The sequence below is a fragment of the Phalacrocorax aristotelis genome, chromosome 19 (genome assembly GCF_949628215.1).
Source record: "Phalacrocorax aristotelis chromosome 19, bGulAri2.1, whole genome shotgun sequence".
NCBI classification, from domain to species: domain Eukaryota; kingdom Metazoa; phylum Chordata; class Aves; order Suliformes; family Phalacrocoracidae; genus Phalacrocorax; species Phalacrocorax aristotelis.
In genome coordinates, this window is record NC_134294.1 from 6,035,832 (window position 1) to 6,058,913 (window position 23,082).

A 23,082-nucleotide genomic window follows, 5' to 3' on the forward strand; every position below is an offset into this window, starting at 1 on the left:
TGCAAATGAAACCAATGATAACAATTCACTTGCGGTTTCAGCACTTTAGCTACTGTGTGTTTATCGGAAGCTGTATCCTGCGTATCGTTGGATGCTCGCACAAAGAGCAGAAAGCAATCAGGTCTGTCCACCCACTTTCCCTGTCTTCATCTCCCTTTAGCAAAGTGCACCGAGTTATACCATATATCCACACTTTGTGGGAAGAAACGCAGGAATGCTGTACTAAATGTTCAGTGAAAGCTTTTTCCTGCCGACTTCTTCAGTCTTGAGAATAGTGCACGTAAGCCTTTCTCTGAGATTCCAGGTTCTACTCTGAAATTTTGCACCTACTTTTGGGGGAAAAAAAAACCCACAGTAAATTTTAGTTCTTCTGAGGTATTCAGATTAGGGAAGTTGTAAAGAGTTGTACAGTCAGTTTTCATCTGCACACTTACATAAATATTTAGTAACACTGAACGTGAATATTCTTTATTACACTCAACTAGGTAGTTTCTTTCTTACTGGAAACAATACTTCCATACGTGGTCCAGGAGAGAGCAACTTGCAACAAATTTAAACACGTCAAAATCTTTTATTAAAAAAAAAGTATTCTATAGAGTCTATACCTTTACCCAAATAATGTTTGGTATTGCCTGTAATCTTTGTATAACTTGTAACAAAATGTACTGCCACCTCAAACTTGGAACAAATTTTAATTCTCCTCTTCAAGAGCTAGGTAACTTCGGTTGCAGGAAGGCGTAGATTTCGGACCAGAAGTGCAGCTTTGATCTCGCCTCCCGTTTCACGCCTTCGTTTTGCCAAGGCTGAAACGCTCCTGCCACGTTGCAGCAGCGGCCGTTCGCGGGCCGAGACGCGATGGCAGCGGCATGCTTAGGCGAGCAGCTCTGCAGCGGGTGTCGCCCTGGTGGACACCAGCATCGCACCGCATCCCTCAAGGTTTCCTTTCTTCAAGGAAGAAGAAAGGAAGACCTTTTTTGCAAGAAACCCCGATGTTTGTCAGGAGGCTGCTGTCAGGTGATATTTAAGGACTTGTGTAACATGTCAAGGCCTGGGAGGGGTTCAGATGCGCCGTAGCCTTCTTGTGTTCCCCCCTCCTGACGCTTCTTTAACGCACTATTTAATCCTTTCATCACGACGAACCCCACCTGGCAGCAGACCTGAGGGGAACAGCCCTCCCGCCCTCCTACCTGCGGCTCCGTCCTCCCTCCCGGGGCGTCCGCGTCGCCAAGCAACGCCTAAAATGGCGGCTCCGGCGCGAGGCACACCGGGAGCCGCAGTCCCGGGGCCCGCCCGTTGCCCGGGATGGCTCCGGAGGCCGGACTCCCCTTCCCGGGAGGCAGCGCGGGCGGGATCGCCCCGGGAACGCGCTGAGGGAGGGGATTTACCTGCGGGGAGGAGGGCACAGGTAGGGCGCGGCGCCGAGGCTGCTGGGACTTGTAGTTCGGAGCGAGGGGCCCGCTCGGGGAAGCTGAGCGGCGGCGGGCAGAGGGGGAACTACAACTCCCAGGGCGCGGTGGGAAGCAGCGGGCAGGGCGCTGCCTGAGGGCGGGGGGTACGAAAGGGAACCTGCCGCCGGTGCTGCCGGAGGTTGTTCTCTCAGGTGAGGAGGCGGTGGGGGAGGGCGGCCGGTTGGCTCAGGCGGCGGCGGCGGGGCGTGGAGCGGCGGGCGGGAAGGAGGGCGGCGGGCCCGCAGGAGGGCGGCGGGCCCGCGGGCGCCGAGCCCCCGGGCGCCGCCCCATTGTTCGGGGCGTATGTGAGGCGCCGCCGGCGGGCAGGTGAGGCGGGGCGCTGAGGGCGGCGGCGCAGCCCTTCGGGGCGGCCTCAGGCGGCAGCGGGCCCTGTCAGCGCCGCCGGGCGGGGACCGGCCGCGGCCCGGCACCACCCCGCCGGGTGGGGAGGGTGGCTGGGGCCGGCCCCCGAGCAATGGGGCGGCCCGGCGGTGGGCAGCGGCGGCAGGTGCCCTTACTGAGGCGCCGCTTTCCCGCGCAAGGAGCCCCCGGCCCTCTCTGGGGGCGGTGAGGGGGCCGTGGTTTGACATGTAGGGTAAAGCAGGGGAAGCGTCGCCCCTCGTTCCTCCTCCTCCTTGCCCAGCTTTTTTCAAGGCTATTTCGTTCCTGGTGCGTTTTATATTGAAGTGCAATGTTTTCGAGACGCATTTGGAAACGAATCATGTCTTTCTCGTGGCTCAGTAAAACTTTAGATACTTTTTTCCTAGTACACCTACTCAGTTTACTACAGTTCTTGGTGTTTGGTGGCGTTTTTTGTTTATGTTTTTTACAAACTTCAAGCAAATCCGTACCTCTGTAACACAGCGTTTTCTTGCACTGTTTAGGGCAGGAAGAAAAACCTAACCAGGCCATGCCTATGGTCAGTCTCCAAAGCATCCTCCCCTGTAGCGTATAGCTGTGCTATTGGCAACCGAATTGCGCCAGTGTTCATTTCTGCTCTCGGTTTTTAAGGCTGCAACGACTGTTGTAACAGCAGTATGTGTTAGTGCCAAATTCTTGTTGACTGAACAATAGTAAATGTTAACTAGTGTTCGCTCCAGGCTTTTGAAGCAAAGCCTAGCTTAAAGTAGATATCATTGTCTTGAGCGGAAGGTGTGTATTTTTAATTGTTGGTTGCTGGCCTATTACATAATAATTTTGATGTAAGGGTAGGGATAGTAGTTTTTTTTCACGGTGCGTGTGAAGAAAGCTGGAAAAACAAGTCCTCCTTCAGCTTTTATTTATAAAAGATTGTTCTAAGCACAACCCATATCTGCTTTTCTGCTGTGCAGGTTTTGTGAAACAGTTGCAGCGTCAATGGGAAATTAGCAGTAAACCACATACCACAAGCCTTCAGCGTTATCTAAGGAAGATGCAGTGTTCCAGTGCTTACCTCTGAAGGAGCTGGTAAGTGAGAGTTTAGGCCTTCACAAGCCTGTTGTTTGTGAGACCACATTTTGACTTTTCTGTTTTATCACGACTAATTCAAGGACACATCGGAATTAAGAAGGCTTTAGCAGCAGAACGAGTGTGATGTAGTTTCAAACTCTGTCTGCTGAGTGAATTATAAAACCACCTGAAATTTAAGCAATGTTTCTTTTTACTGCCATCTTTTTGCATGTACCTGAAGAAAATTACCTTACTCAAACAGTGCTCCAGCAACACTTTAAGCAAGAAAGATACTGATAGTACAACAGAAATCATAGATACACAGCTATGTGGATGGGAAATGTAGACACAAAGATGAATTAAAGAACACTTGCTTCCAAGAGTGGGAGGAGAAAGTCTTCTAATGCTTAGTGTTCATGAATTGTTTGCATTCTTTTTTTTCAAAGCAACAAGAGGAAGAATTCACTTAGTGAATCTTGATGTGCTTAGCTTATGTGTATTGTGGTACTTGAGATCCAAGTTGACAGTGATTTGAGATTTGTTTCAAATGTGGAACTCTGGTGTGAAATACTTGTTTTAATTAAAATGTCTGTGTTCTCAAAACTGTGTTGGCATCTCAAGCATAAATACTTTCTAATTTGGGCTCCAGTTTTTGCATAGCATTATCTCTTTTTTTCCCCCCGTAATCCAAGGAGAAAACTCTGCCAAACATGAAACATATTCCACAGGCTTGTAAATTGTTTTGCTGTGGGTGTCTGATCCTAATCAAATTCATGTACTTAATTTAAAAACTAAAGCTTCAGCTACTTCATTCAGAGGCATGGTTAGTATTCATGTATACGGGATGATGTCTTGGAGGTGCTAGGGCTTTTTCCTTTCTCAAATTATGGTGTAAAATATTGTTCGGGTTGGCAATAGAACAGTTATGATTGACTTGTGGCTGGAAAGCAGTAAAATGAGTTGTGTTACTTCTGTGGTTTTGTGGAGGGAGACCAGCTGACAATGCAAATGACTACCTGAAGCTGCTGTCTTGTTCGGAAGTTCTGTGCTTGATTTATTCTTTGACTTACAAGTCACGAGCTCTTTCCAACCTTGCTGAGGTGTGGCACAACCAGACTTTAGGAACACTAATATGTTTTTTGTATTATTACATACAGAGTATATGAATGCTTAAGTCTGATACCTTTCATGGGCATTACCCTAAAATAAAGTAGGTATCTAGTGTTACCTTCATAGCTTGAATTTCTGCCTCATTGTACTGGCCAATAGAGAATCCAGCAGAATGTGAAGAAGTGGTTCTGGGACCTGGAGTAAAATGTAAATTGAGTAATATAACAGACATCTAATATATTTGGAAGCTTTAAAGCAGCTTGTTTGTATCTGCTTTCCTTTTCCTGCACTTAAAACTGGTTGAAACAAAAAAAACCAAATAATAACAAATATATATATTTTTATATATATTTTTAAAGCTTAGATAATGTCTCTCTGTCACAGAAATAAAAAATATTGGCTGATGATTTGAGAGCGAATAGATCTTGTGTCCTATTTCTAGTGGAATGGCTACAGGGCAGATATTCTAGTTTGTTAGAATCACTCGTGGCTGTGAGCAAGTATCTGCCCATAAATGCAACACTAGTGTTGATTAGTATCTTAATTTATTTGTTTAAAATACATCCATCTCTATACACATCCTGAGGATTGTTTAAACATTAGACTCTACTGGACTGCCTTGAAAAACCCTAAAGTTGTGTTACCCGACTTGACTTTTTATGCCTTTCTGTTGCAGTAAAAAAACTCTGGTTTTGAAAGGTTCAATGTGCAAACTGAAGCTACACTCACCGTTACCTGAAATGGAATTATTCATGGCATTTATAGAAGTACTCGTATACTGTCATACACAAGTGGAAAGCTCTCTGTCAGACTAGATAAGCGCAATGCCTACATCAGCAATCATTTACAGAGCTGTAAGTAGCTTCTGTTCTGCTCAAATGCGCGCAAGAAGAAACTGTTACCATCAGAGCTGTAAGTTAGGTGTTCTTGGATTTGGTGCGTACGTATTGCACTCTAGAAAGGTTGTCTCTCTCCATCTTCTGAGGTGACTTCACCTTTTTGTTAAAGCAGGTGTTTGCATTTGAAGTATCTTGTCACCTCAGGTATTGTGTCAAAAATATAACATTAAAGCTTTTTAGTCAGCAATTTATGAGCTTAGCTGTAGATTAGAAGTGTCTCTTTCCATCCTTGTGTAAAATTCCCAAAGCTAAATTTTCCTTCCTGTTTGTGGCAGTACTAACACTTTCCAGCAGTGCTGTAAACTGCCTTAATCCATCTTAATTTTCACTCCAGGATGTGGTGGTGGTACCTTTCCAAAGCTGCTAGCTCTTAACATGTCATTCTGGAGAATCTCTGCATGTGAAAGGCTCCTTGCTTCTTACGTTCCTTGCTTCCTATAATCTACATTGCCAAGAGCAAGGCCAGTCAGGCACTGTCTGGAACTTTTGTCAGCTAGTATCTCATGCACAGTGTGAGTGACTGCTTTTCGTTCTAGTATAGGTGTCATTTTATTTACGTGTATGTACATGTGAACTGATGAAATCATGGATGCTGCAGACTGATGCTGACAGACTTGACATCCATTGTTATGCTTAAATTGGAAGGTCTCACAACAGCGCAAGCTTTCCTGCTCTGCCCCAATCCTCACTACCTGTAGAACTTAGTTGTGGCAGTAAGGCTGGAGTTTGGTTTTCAGGATTTTCAGTCCTTGATCTTGAAGCTTTCAGGTGATAGCAGGGGTTAGTAAGTGTTCCCACCAAGCTGAACTAACTGAGGCAACAGGCTATGTGTAAGTGATTTGAAAATCTGAATGGAAATGAATCATAGAAACTGCTCGATGATTTTGTTCTTCAGAAAAACAACTCGCCAAAGGTCGTGATACATATTTTGCAGTAATTTAAAACTCACCCACTGGATTTTTAGTGAACAAAAATAGTAACAAATTTCAGTTTGTTAAATGAGTCACTGAAGGAGTTTTCCCCTACAGTTGAAGGCTTTCTTTCAGACACTTTCCTCATGTTAAGCTCTGGTTAGAGGGCCCTGTCTGTCCTCATGCTGTATTTATAATATGAAAGGCTATGTTTTTGTAAAGCGACCAGGCTGCAGGTACAGTAGCTCTGAGAGCTGGGTGTGGCATCCAACATTATATTGACTAGAGAATAGCCAGATGTTATAATATTGACATAGGGGGTGTCCGAACAATGCAGATCAAGTATGACATAGCACCTTTGAGTTTATCCAATTTGATGTAAGAAATGTGGACTTTAGGTTATGTATAGTGTTATGTGGCAAAAGTGGAGGGGGTGGGAAAACAAGGCTTGTAGCAGAGTGTGTACAATATTCTGTTCCACACAGGGAAGGTTTGTTCTCAGGCAATTGTGAAATACTACGTATTAACAGTCAGACTTCATTAATGTTTCATGACTGTGCTGTCATGGCAAAAATTAATTGCAGCATTGCCTTTTCAAAGTGGCATGTGCTCTCTGTTCTGATACAAATCCATCACAGTTCAATGCTGCAGCCAGAGGAGTCTGTAACTGGGGAGGCTTATCAGTGGTGGTGCCAGGCGGTAACCGTTCTGTTGCAATCGCATTGATTTTTAGATCCTGGGTGTGGAGTAGTGTCTGCATGGCCCAGTTTGGAGCAGACTGATAAGGCTCCTTGTTTCTTAGCAACCACAGTCTGCCATAGCCAGAAACCCGCCCTTCTGCAGCTGGAGGGAAAACTCTGAATGTCTCAAATTTGTATCTTGAACAAAGGTAAGTCATTCCCCCCAGTATGTTTAATTTAAAGGCCTTTGAATTCAAATAAAAGTAATGTGTTGGCAAAAGTTCCTTAACAAAGGGAAAGCATAACTTCTCTGTCATTAATAAGACATTTTAATTTATTTTCCTGTTCTTATTTAGACCTGTGTCTTTCCTGGGCATGGAGGTGCCATATGTCCTTCTCTTAACTAGACTTGTAGCAGAAGTTGCTGGCAAATCTACTGAAAGTTCGGTAGGTACTTCATGTTTTTTTTGTCATGCAATGTGCTATGAAAACAGAAGGATCAGATTATTTTCCCCTCACGCTGCAGTTTATAGAAGGCTTTCTAATTAAACAGAAATGACCTATGCTGCTAGCAGTCATTAACTGAAACTTTTACAGTGGGTCAATTTGCTATGATGGCTGATTGCCCATTAAAGCATTGAATTCTTCCTAGTCATGTGCTTGTAGGCTAGCAGGGATGCAACTGCTAATGCCTCACACTATGTGGGAAAAGCACCCTGATGATCAAAAAACCAGTATTCAAGCTGCTTGGCAGTTTAACTACAAATGATCCAAAACATGGATACCCGAAAGTGAGCTTTTCCAAATGAGTGAGAAGTTCTGAAGCAAACACTGCTTCAAGTCTGAGAAAAAGGTCAGAATATAAAATTCTGCTTGCGGGAGAGTTCCACCAATAAAACTTTAAGAAACTGGTCTTAAGCATGTTACCTATAGATCTTCTGGTTCTTTACTGTAGTCTGCTTTCCCTTGATGCGCTAACAGTGTGAAGTCAGCCTACTAATTTCAGTTTTGACAGTCCCAAACACTTCTGAAAACTTTGATCTTTGTCACCCCTAGATTTGGTGGGTTTGCTGATTAGCAGAATAATAATGCCTGTTACATGTTAGGTATATTTAAGTTACTCCTATGGCTGAATATAGGTCAAGTATTGTTACTTTTGACCAAGAATACTTCATTTTTTAAGACTGACCTGACTTGCTATATTCTTTAGGGGAATGTACCTGCAAAACTTTAAAAGGCGTGGCAGTTTTGTGGCTTATTTTTGTTCAGATTCAGAGAGTGGCTATGCCAAATCTACATGGGATGTTACTGCTGTCTTTCGAAAGAACCACAGAGCTTCTATCAATCATTTATCTCTAAGCTTATGTTGCCACGTATTGTAATTTGTAAATGATTTTGAAACTGACTGTTATATAAATAAAAAATAAAAACAAATTATGTGCCTTCAGGATACGTGAAGTTATTCTTTTATATAAAAAGTTGAAGGGAGAAGCTTTTGTAGTTCAGCTGGATTGCTTTGTTGAATCTACATTTGTTGAATGTAGATGTTATCGTCACTTGCAACATGGGCACCCAGTGAAAACTGGTTTCTGCCAGTCATGTGGCCAGTAGTATTTCTGAGCAGACCTGTTGGGCATTTGCATGGTGCTGTGGGAAGGATAACTCCCCCTCAACTGTGCTTCGCTGAAGAATTTAGCAAGTATATTTCTAAAGCAGTTTTCTGAGGCTTTGTCCAATGTTAACACCAGAGTGTGCGTTTGTTCTCGAAGTGTTAGTTTGAGTAGCAGCTGCCAGGTCAAAATCAGCATGATGATGCATCTAGCTTGTTCTCTCCCTCTAAGGTTGCTTAATGCAAAAAGAAAAAGTTACAGCAAGTTTTAACTGAGGTTACTGCTTATTTCTTTATGTTCTCTGTAGATTTTTTTTCTTGAAGCATTTTAGTAAACTTAAGAACTGTGTGAAATGTAATTTATTTTCCTAGGTTTCAGAAACAGAATGCTGTGTGGATAGGTTGGATTCAAACAGTTCCTGTCCAGTAACCAAACAGTGCAGTCCAGGTATAGTGTGACATTGTTTAATAAAATTACAGATTGTTTTTGACAGTTAACACCAAAATGCAGTGCCTGATTAACTGGGGAGTGAAAACAAAATAATTAGTGCATGCACATTAAAGCCTTTCTTCCTCTGTATACACAAGGTAACGCTTTGTATGACTCTCAGAAGTTGTTCTTGCATGGTAAGAATAGACAACTATTAAGCAGGTTATTCTTTCTCTTTTTTATTTAGCGATTATGTACGAGCTATTGTAAATACTTAAAAGCCCGAAAAGCCCCTATAATAAGCATAAAAAGCAAAAATGCTGTAATGCATATTTAAGGGAGCATTAAGAATAATTTCAGTATTGTCTTGTTAGTGCAGACTATCTTGTTCTTCCTTGTGCCGTATATGTAGAGTTGTCGCCTTCTAAATGGAGGTAAAAACTTCTTTTGTCACTCTTCAGCAGTAGCAAAATGGTGGTCTTTTTTTATGCCATTTTATTTAAAATCAGAGTAGAAGTGAGGAAAATGGGCTCAGAGCCCACAATAACAAGAGAATTAGTGACTAAAAATTGGGGTTCCCTTCTGGGTTCGCCCATTTCCTTGTGATGGTTGCTAAAGCGTTTTAGGCCTATCTATTTTCACTGCTTCATTAGCTTCTGTAACTGTTGCTTTGTTTAATGCATTCATTTCTGCTTCTAAATGATCTTGGATATGGTATAAATAATTGTCCCCACGTTATGGGACTGTGTTCTCTTAAATCTTATTGTAAACCAATAATTTACCAATATCTTTGGTGACAGATAAGAGCTTTGATGCTTTCTCCCTATTACTGTAGAAAGTCTTTGCCCTTACATTGGGTCTGTTTGTGTTTAGATTAAATGTCAGATATAATTTATTACTGTGGGCATCAAATGTGCTGCTTCTCTCTAAGGAAAATGTAGCAGCACAGCTGTTTTCAAATCAGCACCTTACTAATGGCTTGCTTTATGGGATAATTGATACCAGTTTGGCTCAAGGCTCTATAGAACTGGATTTTAGCCAGCACAGTAAGTTTTCTTCCTTTAAATGTGGACTGTAATATGATGTAGTAGGAATATCCTTCTAATCTTCATGTCTCAAGTCTAAGCCTCAAGTGAAACCACGACAGCTTTATTGTATTAAATGAAGTTGTTATTGAAGGTGTGCCCTAAATTATTTTTTACCTTAGCAAAGACATAGCAGTGTGTGCATTTAAACATAAACGGAGAGGTTTGAATGTCAAAGACATAGGCCAGGATGAAAGTTTCCAGCCTGCATGGTGGGGTGACTGATACAAAACACTCGCCATCTGTCACAGAATAAACAGGCTTGGATTCTTCTTAAAGTGAAACAAATAGTGCAATACTTGAGAGAACTGAGGCATGGGAAAAAGACTGTATTATGGCAGTATTCATATATTTTGCCTGCCATCTTTCAAATGACTAACTATAGGGATGCCAGCATCTTTTTTTCATCCAAGTACATTCTTTCTGGTTCTTAGCATCTCCCCCTGCCTCCTCCTATTTTCAGGACTATATATTAAGATGGCATTAAATTTTGTTTTGGCAGTTTATGACATCTGAAAATAAATGGTAAAATTCTGCTTTTTCAGTATTGCTGAGGGTAGTTACAGGTTGTTAGACACTTCCCATTTTTCTCAAAATGAAAACGTGAAGCAGTGAATGCAGTTATGTTGAAGTTGTCCTCTGGGAGTTGTTTGCTTATAATTCTTTCTCCTTTTTGGCCCTTGAAAGGTTATATCTTTTCTGGAATAAACACTTTGAAATGAAACCTCTTAGCTTGTGTAATGTAATAGGAAGCAGGAGATGTTTGTAACCAGTAGACCAAACAGAGGGAATTTCTGTTGCCTCTACATTTTTCTGAAGACTAGGAAATATCTCCAGTGTCGCTTTTATTGTTCTCGAACCTCTGTACATCTTATTCTTATGCAGGTTGTTACAGACGGTGGAATGAGGATGGTAGCAGCAGCTGCATTAAATGCAAAAATGAAACCCTTCCTGTTTCATCTGTTTACAATCTGACTGAGTGCAGAAATAGTGAGTCATTTACCGTCCCTTTGCTTTAATGGGTGTGTTTTGGTACTGAGATCGCTTCTTGCATGCGTGGCCCAGCAAAGACTGTTCAAGAAGGCATCAAATGTTGCAGATTTTTTCCCCCCCTTCCTTTGTAAAACTTCAGCCTTTTCCAAAGTCTTCATTTAACTTTGAGTGTTTGAACATGCAACAAAACCTATGGAAGCTCTGAAATCTAGTTTGCAGAAGCTGTGCAGAGTGCTGTGGAACCATTCCAGAGTCTGGGAGAGGGGGCAAAAAAATCAAATCGTGCTGTGTAATGGAGTGCCTAATCTGCAAAGCCGAATGCGGCATAAAAAAACCCCCAAAACATTCTGCCCAGTGTGAGCTCTTAAAATAAAAAGAGAAGTTCTAAGCACCAAAATAACTAAATTTACAGAGTGGAACCTGTATCCAAACATACATTGAATACTGGATTTTGTGACTGCTTTAATCTTTGCTGTAAGAAAAAGGCATTTGCTGTGGGTGTTTGCTAGGGACTTCTCCAGAGCACAAAATAGCTCAGACTGTACTTGAGTTCTTTGAAAAATCTATATTAAGAAGGCTAGATTCATCTTGTACATGTGCTTTCCTTGAGAGATGAGAACCACTCAATTCCCTGTAAATATTTTTAATGAAAGACATAAGAAACTTGATCTCAGTTTCCGGGAAATGCACTAGTGAATAATTTTCTTTTTGGACAAACTATGAAGATGCATGTTTGCTTCCTTTTTTTCTTTTAAATTCTCAAAAGTGATATCAAGAATGAATTTTTAATGGGAGAAATCAGGATTCTTATACAATTTCAAATAATTATTGAGAAGTATAATAGCCTTCTACTAAGATTTTCAGCAAATCTGTAGTGTTTTTGTCAGATTTTACTTTAAAAATATTCTTTTTTTATTACAGCTGGTATCAGAGGAATGAATTTCCAAATGAATATAAGCACTGTAACCCCTTTCATCCAGAACATAGGTGAGTAAATGGAAATAGCTACTGAGTGCAGGTTTTGTGCTGTTCACTGTGTCCCAGCCCCTTCATGACATGGCATTTGAAACAAGTTGTAAAACGTGTTTTGCTGCAGCATGGGTTTTATTCTAAATGTAGTAGCCATTTTTACTTTTTCTGGCTTGCTCTTAACAAGAATCTTTTATAAATCTTACAGCTGAATTTTGCGGTAACTGTATTTTATGGAATGGTTCTTTGATCTTGTCCTAGTGATCTTGAACTGATTTTTCTGGTACAGGTTGAGCTGGTTACTTATGAAACCCTGTAACTTGAGTTTTGAACTTTATGCCACAAGAGTTCTGGTTTTTAGGGGTGAGGCAACATGTTACACATCCATTGCATCTTGGTTAGCCTTTAGGTAGGTTGATATTATTACTGCTGACCAGTCATTTCTGTTTAATCTCCTAAAAATACTTGTTCAATACTGGTGAGAATATTTAGATAGCAGCATTGTTCACCTCAGCAAGAGATAGAAAGTCAAATGAAGTGATTTAGTGTTACAGGGTGAGTGCTCATCATCAGTGCTCTTAAAAAGGAAAGCTAAACAGCCATGTCAAACTTGGGTACTGTTGATTCGTTGCTAGCATTTGTCTTGTCACATGTGTATACCTGACTGGAAGTATCTAGTGCTGTTCAGAATGTGGTCTTCCGAAGCAGAGCTTGTCAGATAAATCTGTTGTCCTAGTTTGTCTCCAAAAAGTTCATAAATAACTTCTGTTTGTTAAAATACTTGCTCTTTGGGATCATATTCTGCTGTTCTGTTTATTTAAGATTAAATATGCAGGGCGTTTTTTGAGGTAGGGAAAGCAGGATAGAGGAGAGGGAGGGCACCTTTTGCTAATGTCTGCCTCCTTGGGATGGCTTCTATGTCGTTCACTTGTGGAAAACATAATACTGGGTGTACTGTACTGGGGTATATCGTATGTTGACAAGTTCTGTCTTTAGGAGACTTCATTTAAAGAATAAAAGAACAATATTAATGTTTAGTGCCTCACAGCACTGGTTTTGAAAGCTACATAAAAGGAACAGAATGATGGATTACAAATTTGTGGCTGTCTTCAGGAAAGTAGAGGCTAAGGCTTTCCTGGCACTTCGTAGGTGGGGTTGGGGAAGCTGTTCATATAATGAAATGAGTATTGAAAGATCTTTGCAAATCTCTCAGTGAGGTCTGCCTGTGTATTAAAACACCACTTTTTTTTCTCCTACAAATATCAGGAAGTTGGTCTTTAGCTTTTGTTTAACCCTTCTTTTAGAACAGTGAATAATAGCTTCCCCCCCCCCCCATCCCCTTCTTTTTTCCCCCCTTTTTTTCTTTTACAGGGGGCCCAGAAGTGGCAGCCTCTCTCATCTTAGGGACATTTTTCATCAGTTTATTCCTGATTCTGTCTGTTGCTTCTTTCTTCTACCTCAAACGTGCCAATAAACTTCCTAATGTTTTCTACAGAAGAAACAAAGGTAAAAATACCTCATTGTCTATTTAATCTCGAAAGTTTTGGCCTTTGCTCAGTTTCTTAATTTAGAAGGTTTTAAATTTCATGTCAGCAGTAGCTACATTAAGTTAGAACACTATCTCTTGACAATCCAAAGCAACGCAAACTAATGAAAAATTTTCTCCTGCTATCTGTTTAGTGTCATGTTTTCATGTCAGTGCAGAGGATGTCTGTTCTCAGTCTTGTGTTTAGGTGCATATTACACAGTATCTCTCGCTAACCCAGCTATTGTTTTTTGTAGCTTTCAAACACTTGCCAGAGTGCAATACTTGATGTTACTTGTCACTGAATATTAGACATCTGATTTCAAAAAGGAAAAAGAAGAAAAACCATAAATCAGTCGGTGCTTTTGGTACAGAGGGCATTTTTATAGAACTTAATAATACTTGTTTATTTCAGTATACAAAATGCCAGATGTTTATAAAGCCTTACAAAGAGCAGTTGCTGTTTACTCTTGGTTTAGAGAGAAGGAACTGTAATACTAAAGGGCAGTGTACTTACTATGGATGTGTCAGCAGCAGGAGGAGTGGAGTTTGAGTTTCCTCATTATTGCGCTACTCGTTCAACTGTGTTTGCCTTCTAAAAGCAGGATTTACTGGGGCTTGGAAGAGATAACAGCCTGATTATTTTTTTTAATGCAAACACCCCTTAGCTTTTCCTTTTATAATGTAATTTATTCTTTATTTCTGCCATTCCTGTTACTGAGAAGTGAAGCCGTGTAACTAAAATGTTAGGGACCTAACTTCATGCCAAAGAAATTCCAGAAAAGCTAGGGAAAGATCACCTGGGATGTGCTTAGCCACAGGGCACCAAGACTTTATGCAGACATCTGGCTCTTTCAGATGCTTCAGTTTCTGTGAAGTTGTTCCATGTCCACGTCTTACTGGTCTTCAGCTTCTGGGAGGTGATAAGCAAAATGTGTGGAAGATGCTGTCTCCATTTTGCCCAGTGTTCTGCATAAAATTGAGGCTGATCTATGACTGTCTCACCCCTTCTATGCAGTCACTTTGATCTGTGACAACCTCTAGCACAGCATTTGTTGTGTTAGAGCTCCTTCTGTTGAAAGCAAGCTGTTTACTGGTTAGGTCTGCTAAACAAATAGACCTGTTATTTTCATTCATGCCTTACAGGACCAAACTCCAGCTAGACTGTCACAATAGAAATAAGCTTAAAAAGAGAAAAAGAAGGGGGGTGGGTGGGTGGAGCGGTATGTTTCCATTGTTTGGCTAAGAATGTTGTATCTAGTCATAGGAACTTCATGGAACATCACAATTCCACACTCTGGTGTTATTTCATGTAAAAGTATATGACAGTAGCTACCTAAGGTTGAAATTAATTGGCACCGCAGGAACTGCTGGTATCCTAATCACAGCTGCCATATTGAAACCTCTAGGTTGGTTTTGCATGTGTCAAGCAAATCTAGTTAGTGCAAGGTTCTCCTTCAGTTTTTAAGCAGTTCAAGAGCTATTGTGCTGTGACCTTTTGAAGTTGGCAGGACACCAAACCTCTGAGGCTTCGGTGATACTGGTCTGACTTCCACAGTTTGTACTGGTGGTTTCCTCTGGCCCGGCAGGCTGAAGCATTGATGTCCTCCTTTGAAGGAGAAGCATTAGAAACATTTCTCTGGCTTATTATCCTGTTAGCTTTCATTCTGCCTGGATGATGATTATCATGTGGCCAATAAAGGCGGCAACCTCTTGTATAAAAGGGTTGCATCTTTCACTGCTCAGTTGTTTTCTGTTTGTACTGCCTTTTTCTGGTAGTTGGCTGAAAGCACCATTCTTCCTATTGAAGCTTCTTCATATTAAAGAGATACTGTTGTGGCTACCTTCTCTGAAAGCAAAATAAGTCATTCTTGGAGACCTTTGCAACCCTTTTTCTCTAATCTTGAAAAGAGTCTTGCAGACAATGTATTCTGCTAATGGGATTTCTGAATGTTTTGATCTGTTTTGGTAGTCTTTGACAAAACTATTTTTTAACAGTAGAACTATTCTGTTGCACACATGTATTTTTAGGAAACTAGCAGTTCTAACCTTCTAGATTAATGATGGTTAGTCTCTCTCTTTCTCTCTTTTAGCGTCTGTTCTCCAGCCTAGTGAAACAGTAAGTAAATTCTGTCCTTCCAATAGGAATGAGCAAGCATTAAGAAATCAAGTAAACAGTAACTTAAAATTCTAACAGCTCATTAGGGAGCTACTTAATCTGATGTATGAGAGACCGAAATAAAAATAACAGATGTTTTGGGGTTCTCTGTCCAAACTGGGAAAAAAAAAAAGGTGAAAGATGAATACTGACTGTATGAATTCTATTGAGTTACTTCCTCCAGGAAAGACTATGTGAATGTTAAATATCATTGGAACACTAAAATGTTCCTGTATTTTTTTAATGAAAGACTGTGAAGACAAAAGGTGCTTTGTTTGACATGATCATTCTTCTGTTATGCAGGCATCCATGATACCTCCCCCAGCTTCTTCAGGTGAGGAACTGTTCTCTGGGGCACGCTGCTACAAACACTTTACCTGTTGGCTTCCCTCTTAAGCAACTTGCTATTGAAAAGTAGGCAAACAACCTCAAAGTGGTTTTGCTAAGAACACACAGCAAGTCAAAACAATTACCTGTAAATCCTGATGTAGAACTGTGGAATCTGTTGAGGGGACAGAAATCCAATGAAATATGTCTAGCAGACCTTTTTGATAGGATTTATTGCTTTAATTAATGCAGGCATACAGTACTGATGGAGTATTTTAACATGTTAAAGTAGATCTTTGATAGCTCCTAAAATAGACCTTCGACTTCTCTCTTCTCTATCCTAACAGGCAAGTCTTACCAGCAGATGCAGTATTTTTTCATAAGTGGTCAAAAATCAATTATTCAATCTGGGACCTATTTTCAGGATTGGAATCTTCTTGACAATGCTAGGTTGGCTCATTTGCAGGCTTGCTGATCTGAAGCTTCTCAGCTTTTTGAAACAACACAGACTGTTTGGAATATACAGTTTTGTGTGTGAGGGGCTGTTTGTAGGTTGGCTCTTTTTGGCAAGGGGGGGTTTTAATACATGTGAAACCCGGGCAGAATTTTTTTTCTTGGGGAACACTTCATCCCTCAGCTTGTCTCCTTTTTCCTCCCCAGTTTTTCATAATTTCAACCTATAAATATTTCTGAGAAGTTTGTACTCTAATCCATTGTTTTAGACCAGGTCTGGGTAATCCAAGAGCAAAACCTTGCTTTTTCGTGGGCATCTAAATATGTGCTACTTTGAGGAAATATTAAATGCTGTTCTTATATTATTAATGGGCCAGTGAGAGCCTAATAAGGCATGAAATATATTTTTGGGAGACTCATATTTAGATATTTAAAAGGGCAATGGATTATACCTAATGAAGTCAAGGCATTAAGTGTCTCTGACCATGTAGTGCAGTTTGAAAAGAAGTAGGTAGTAAAGGATATATTTTGCAAATGATAGAAAATTTTATATCTATACATGAAATTAATTTTGAGTGGCTAGGAAAGTGGATTTATTTGGACAGGGTAATACAGTAATATATCTTGTCTCTATGCTGGATCCATGTACTTTCAAGACATTGACAGAACTTGCGGTGACTTAAAAATGAGACAGACCAAATCTTCTAAAAACTTAAGAAATAATGGCTCTCTGAGGTCAATGAAATTTCTGGTCTCACTCCTCATGTATCCATAGGCTTCTTTAATCAAGATGGTATAATTAATTTTTATTAACACAGTCTTTAACTTTTATACTTTTTTAAGATGTGTTCCAAGCTTGGTTTGGGTCTGGCAGTTAAAAGTGAAAAGTCTTAGTTTCCTTAATTTATATATCCGTTTAAAAAGAAAGTACAGTTGTGGAGGTTTTATTAGGGCTGAAAATGGAAAGCTACATGTACTGTAAACACTTCCAAATAATGGAAATGGCACTTTGTAATGAGCACCTTATTTAGGAGGCCGTTAGAAGCTGTTTAAAAAGTTTGTGTATGGACTTTTGCTTTATCAGCTGTATGTAGGGGTTTTTTGTGATTTGGGGGGAGGGGGGATTGTGGTTTTTAATTTTTTTAAAGGTCCAGAATGACTTTGGTCACTCAGGAATTGTTGGATGGCATGTGGTGTTATGAATTAATGATAAAGGCGTGCTTATACAGCAGGTGCTAATGATGTTTCTGTGCCCACCATTTCAGTTCGGAAGCCACGATATGTCAGACGAGAACGGTCTCTAGTGACGTCTGCATCTGCTGCTATGATCTCTTCTTCCGAAACCAGGGTCAGCAATGTTTAGCCTTCCTTCTTGACTGAGGACTTTATAAGTGTACACAGTGTCGAAGAAACTTTCTGAATCCACTGAAGTGCCAGGAAAACATCGCAAGCAGCTGACCTAAATGGAAGCCAAATTACTGTGTCAAAGGGTTCGTGCCAAATGTTAACAGAGAAATGAACTAAAGCAAAGATACTGATGACAGGCTACACCCAGTTTGGTGAACTGCTTTGGTGATCTTGAAATGCACTATTCCAGCTCTGTGGTTTCATTTGTCTCCTGCAGAGGCTGTGTTTAAAATATTTAAAGAAATCTGCCTTTCTTTGATACACTTTTAGTCCTGGCAAGTTCTTCTTCCTGTGTTGTGATGTGTTCTGTGTCCCCAGAGCTCAATGCCTCGGTGCTGCAGGCCAACACAAAATACTGGAATTACTCAAGGATGTGGACTTGTTTGAAGGACCCAGATGTAAATGCTAACACTAAGTGCCACTGCTTTAACGTCGTAGGACAATATAACAATACTTAACATGCAGTATCCTTTCGAAGCAAAAAATGATGCCTCCTGGAGCATCCTCTCCAGCCTATCACATAGCTGACCCTGGTTTTTAACTGTGAATATAGACCCACTCTCCAGATACTGTTGTTCTTGGTGCTTTGAAGGCTGTGGCCAGTATGGGTCCAATCCCAAGTGTGGGAATTTGTTGGGAAGCTTTTTCAGTTGGCTTCAGCTCAGTCCTCGGATAAAGAGCCATTTGCTGTGGCTTGGTAACTGAAAGGCTGCTATGTCTGTCCTGCAAAGACCCTCTCCGCTAGCTTCCTTCCCCTAACACAGCAGTTCAGGGAAAACCAAAACTCCTGCAGGGTAGCTGCGTATCCATTAGACACGTCAGTATCGAGATGAACTGGAGAGGTCAGGTGAATTTCTGCCAACGCAATAAGGGGTTTCTTTGGCCAAGCCCTTCGCTGACATGCCTGGCATCTGCAGGCCAGTACCTTTGTCGGAGCTCCGCGAGTATTTCCATGTTGGAAGTGCCGGCCTAAATAGCCGCCACTCTCAGATGCTTGTTCGTGCCCATCTTATGCCAGCTGTGTGGCCAGGTAGTCACTTGATCAGGAAATTTAAAGTAGCTGTAAAATAACTTTTTTTGCTTAAGTTATCCTTCACCAATTCTTTTCCTGGCATGGTTGACTCTGTTGCCATATGAACGTGTATATCAGCATAATGGGCACAGTAGTACAGGCAGAAAGAGTGGGTGACTGGGAAATAAGTGAAGAACCTGAGGTTGCTAAATTGGTTGAAGTGTCGCTGTCACCATATGTGAAGTTATAACTATGCAGCTTGTGCATTCCCTCCTACCTGTGTTGCTGTTGCCTGTCTTGGCTTAGCTGGCACACCATTATGGGACTGTGCTCCTAGAATAAATTACTTGGAAGCTCTTCATCAGCACCCACTGGCACGAACATAAACTGGAACAGTTGGTTCTCTTTTTCAGGAAAATGTGAATGTAACTGTCTTGAGCTGACATGACACCCATATGGAGAGCCCAAACCTTGTCATCCAGGTTCCCTTTTCTCTGTGGTTAAAAGCTTAAAGATAAGAACTGGGATGGGAGGGGATATATTTATCTTATGGAATAGACCTGTCTTCATGTAAGTTGCAGTGCAGTTTAGTTTACTTTTTATCTCTCTCCTTACAAGGTAATGAGATCTCTTGTAGCATTCAAACAGGCTGGGGCAAAGATTGGGGTTAAACCACAAACCATGAAGAGGCCCCTGTGCCAAAACAAAACCAACCCTGAACTGCTGTGTGGGGAAACTTAAGGTTGTCTTTCTATCACAATGGTAAATAAAATTTTAGTTCTTCTGGACAAAACTAAAGGCAGCAGACAATGCCAGTTTGAGACACTTTAGCTTTCAATATGGAATGTGCTTTATAGTTCGTATGTTCCAAGTTCAGGAGGCAGCAGTTTTGTTTCTGTCATTTTGATGTCTCTTTATCTTTGTGCTGCTGTGATTTTCCACAGGTAGAAATTATGTCTGGAGGTCATAGGCTTTTCCTGAACTTAGTTGCTGAATACTTTCCTAACCACTAAGGAAAAGGAGTAACTATGCAAATAATGCCAAGAAATTGCACCTTTGAAAGCAGGGAGTTGCTGCTTGCGAATCTGTCAATGATAGTGCATTCTTGTATTGCTTAGTTGCTAATATATTCTTTCTACTCATAAATTATTGAAGAATCATTCATGTCATTGTACTGTCTGAACCCTATCTTATCCTCAAGTGCATATTGTAACTTAGTTTAATGTCAAGCATCTAATGTTCTAACTTCTGTGCAGTCAAGTTTTTCTCAATGATAACATATCTCTTCCCCTTCCCATACTCTTCCCCCCCCCCCCCCCCAGCAAACTCCTTGAAATGCAGGAAATATATTTACTATTTCTTGTGTTTCAGGAACTGATCAGCTTTTTTATTGCTGTCTGACACAGTGGACTCCTGGTCTAAACAGTTTCTCATTTGTTTGCACTGTCAAATTAGATACATAATGTGATGTTTTGGGTTCCATCTCCCTCCAAAATAATAATACATACTTATATCTATTTTAAAAAATTGGCTTTAGTGATCACTGATATTGAATGTATTTGTATATTTTTAAATTGTGCCAAAATAAACATCTGAGCTTTTTTAATGACTGTGGAGGTCATTCATGTGTTTCCGTTTCAAGCACAGAATGAAAACAGCAAAATTAGCACCTAAAGTAGATCATTGTTTCAGCTCATATGGCATGTTACCTCCACCAGAACTGACGTTAAGTCTGCTGCATGATCCTGCCCAGTCCTACAGTAGGGTAGCCAGGCTGTTCTTCTGCAGAGTATATCTTCACACCTTACAACCATGGCAAAAGCCACCCATAATGGCCTTACCTGTAGTGGCGTGAAAGTAATTCTGCAGCAGAGAATGTAGCTTTAGTAAATGACAGAATTTTTACATTAGTGTATGTTTAGTTGAATCTCATTCAAAGAAGGTAGCAAGAGCAGCAAGAAAACTCTGAGGAGACAAACGGTGCCAAATACACCAGAAGTTGAGATAATTGGGAAAATGTCTTATGAGTGAAGGGGAGTCTTGGGTAGGGGGGTTTGTATATCTTCCCCCATCTGATCTCTGATCAGTTTTTAAAAGTGTGCTCTTTTTTTTCCTTTCCCTTTGCTCCTGGGGACTTGGTACTCTTGTTGTATTTCTTTCTTACAAATGTGTCTCATGTTCTTAACTCCAGTTGCCAAAACAACCTGTAACAATGAGAGCTGAACCAAAGGAAACTTGGGTGCCGAGCCATATGGTCTGAAATACTAGTAGTTAAATTCCGCAATACTCTTTTCCTCACAAAACTAGCTGAAGTAGCCTGATGGGTGAGAAAAATGCTGCTTTTAGTGAAGTATGCTGATGAGGAAGGATACGCCAAATGCTTTAATCCTTAATGTGCATGCACCGTGGAAAGTCTCATAAACTTTGCTGTCAAAGCCAAGGTGACAGTGTTGCAGACAAAGAGAAGTTGGCCTGGAAAATTATCCCCCTGGGAGAGGAAGACTTAAAAGTGGGTTTTTTCAGTTAAATGGACTCTGGACACTGTGCACGCCAAACTATAACAGCCTTTGGGAGGAGGAAGTACTAAGTGGCCCTGCCGTTAGTCTCCCGACGGAGCTTAGGTGAACTGGAGAAAGCGGTGTGTGGATGTACAGCAACAGGGAACAGTTTGAGACTGTATTTTGCGCACCTGAGAGGAGCCATCTCCCTTATCCCTACGGCACCATCTGAAGGCGAGTGTGTCGTAGACGGAAGACTGTGACAATTATTTCTTAAAATTAATTCTAAAACCTCGTGTTTGGCTACAATCTGTTACCCGGTTATAGGCCCTCCAGAAGGCTGGTGTCATATACAGAAAGCATGAAACAGAAATGATACTGCACGCAGACACTGAAGTATCTTGCTGTATGAAACTGCATGAAGTTTGCTAGATTAAGTGATAAAGCTTTGTGCAAACATAATGACTTGAGATCAACCTACCTTCCCCTAGGTTTAAATCAAAGCGCACGGAAACTGTGCCCTAAAGTTGTCTCTTGTGCCTTTCTCTGTGGTTTTTTTTTTTTCTCCTTCTCTTTCTCCCCACTCCCTCAAAAGCTTCTTGGAAATACACCTGGGATTACGGGCTCAAGTCTGTAACTTCCTGACAGTAAGATGTGAAGGCTGAAAGCTGTTAAACTGTAGAAGAAAGTGAAGGGCAGTGGGAAAAGAAGCTGGGGGAACAGTTTAGGTGCTAATCAGGAAAAAGGAACAATATGGTTTTTGCTCTTGTTCCTCTGCAGTGAGGCAGGACGTGATCTAAGTTGCATGGGCAAAGAGAATGGAAGAGCAGGAAAGGATTCTTAAGCTGATACAAAAGCTTGAGGCTCTCTCGTCTACTTGAGATTTGCAGATAACTGGGTGGAGAGATTTCAGCTGTGTGACTGCACGGAAATGCTGGCTGCTACAAATGGCTGAGCTTCGCAGGGAAACGTTGCTGTGCCAAGACAGTGCCTACGGTGGTGTGATAGTAACTTTCATTTAAAAAAACAAAACAAAAGTTGTACCGGCTTGCACTCGCAATTAATTTGGTCGTCATTTTAAGTTATTTGAAAGAATGCACTTATGATGGAGCCGATCTCTGAAGTATGCTTGCCTTGCCTTTGCTACCAACACTGTGAGGTTTGTTGAAATGTCTAAAGGCTGCTTTGCATTCTTGTCATCTATTTTTAATGCTCCCTGGTGAGAAAAAAATGACAGAGTTTATCATTTTAATGGCCTTGACATATTTTTATTGCTAACTGATTGGAAGCAACAGTGTTCAGATAATTGCACTTCCTGTTTCGGAGCCTGGTGATTTATGTCCCTTAGTAAAGCGTTAAAAGTGTTTTAAAATGATAGTTCTAATAAGATGTGGTGCAGCTCTGAGGCATTTGCTCCAAATGATTAGGTCTTTACCATTAAGGTTGCTGTATTCTCTAACAGGACTAATATAGAAGGGGTTAGGTTTCAGACATGTCATACTGATCTTGTAATTAGCGTTGTTTATAAATAAGTCATTGTTTTGTTGCAGTTTTACATCCATCAAACTGTAATGTTCTCTTCTGCTTCGCAATCCCGGTCCCCACAGGAATGCAGTCATTTGGAGCGGGGCGCTCAGCTTCCTGCAACGCTCCGGCTGTTCCACAGTGCTGCAGCGTACTCCATCAGCTCATCAACCTGATGTCAGCGCCTGTAAAACCCCAGTGATTTTTCTCATGGCAATTACTCCCCTTTAAACACCAATATGTAACTCTTCTTTCCTAGAGCATGATTTTTTCTTACAAACTTAAGCCTCATTCTGCTACTTTCTGTCGTCTCTGTTGTGTTCACACCACAGGTCCCCAGGATACGACCCACAAAGGACAGGAGGTGGCACCGACATTTGTATGTGCTCCTTGTGATATGAAGAATTCCTAGACTGACTTATGAAATCTGAAACTTGCCGTGGGGGTAAGGAAAAGGGAGACCTGCAAAAAGAGTTCATTGTAAATATAAATACATACGCACACACACAAAACGAAGCTAATTTTAAATGCTGCTCAAACTATTTTTGGCAGAGCTTAAAACAGCTACTGAAGTGTTTTTAGCAGTAATTGTGCCAAAGATAATGATTCAGGAATA

The 23,082-nt window shown here is 41.0% G+C and overlaps 1 protein-coding gene across 6 annotated transcripts; it reads left to right on the top strand.

Moving 5' to 3' along the window:
• Nucleotides 1–559: 559 nt before the first annotated feature.
• Nucleotides 560–20,054, top strand: C19H1orf159 (chromosome 19 C1orf159 homolog). 6 transcript variants are annotated; one of them, XM_075113742.1, is made up of 11 exons: nucleotides 560–1,600; nucleotides 2,780–2,894; nucleotides 6,530–6,685; nucleotides 6,833–6,923; nucleotides 8,458–8,533; nucleotides 10,486–10,590; nucleotides 11,515–11,580; nucleotides 12,934–13,068; nucleotides 15,181–15,206; nucleotides 15,549–15,579; nucleotides 17,291–20,054. In XM_075113742.1, exons 4-11 carry the CDS (start codon nucleotides 6,852–6,854, stop codon nucleotides 17,386–17,388), a joined length of 609 nt encoding a protein of 202 aa, XP_074969843.1. In that variant the 5' UTR covers nucleotides 560–1,600; nucleotides 2,780–2,894; nucleotides 6,530–6,685; nucleotides 6,833–6,851; the 3' UTR covers nucleotides 17,389–20,054. The 6 variants fall into 6 exon arrangements, with proteins under 6 accessions (XP_074969843.1, XP_074969842.1, XP_074969847.1 ...); XM_075113741.1 differs by lacking the exon at nucleotides 6,530–6,685; XM_075113743.1 differs by lacking the exons at nucleotides 560–1,600; nucleotides 6,530–6,685 and adding an exon at nucleotides 1,674–1,775.
• The last annotated feature ends 3,028 nt before the right edge of the window (nucleotides 20,055–23,082 follow it).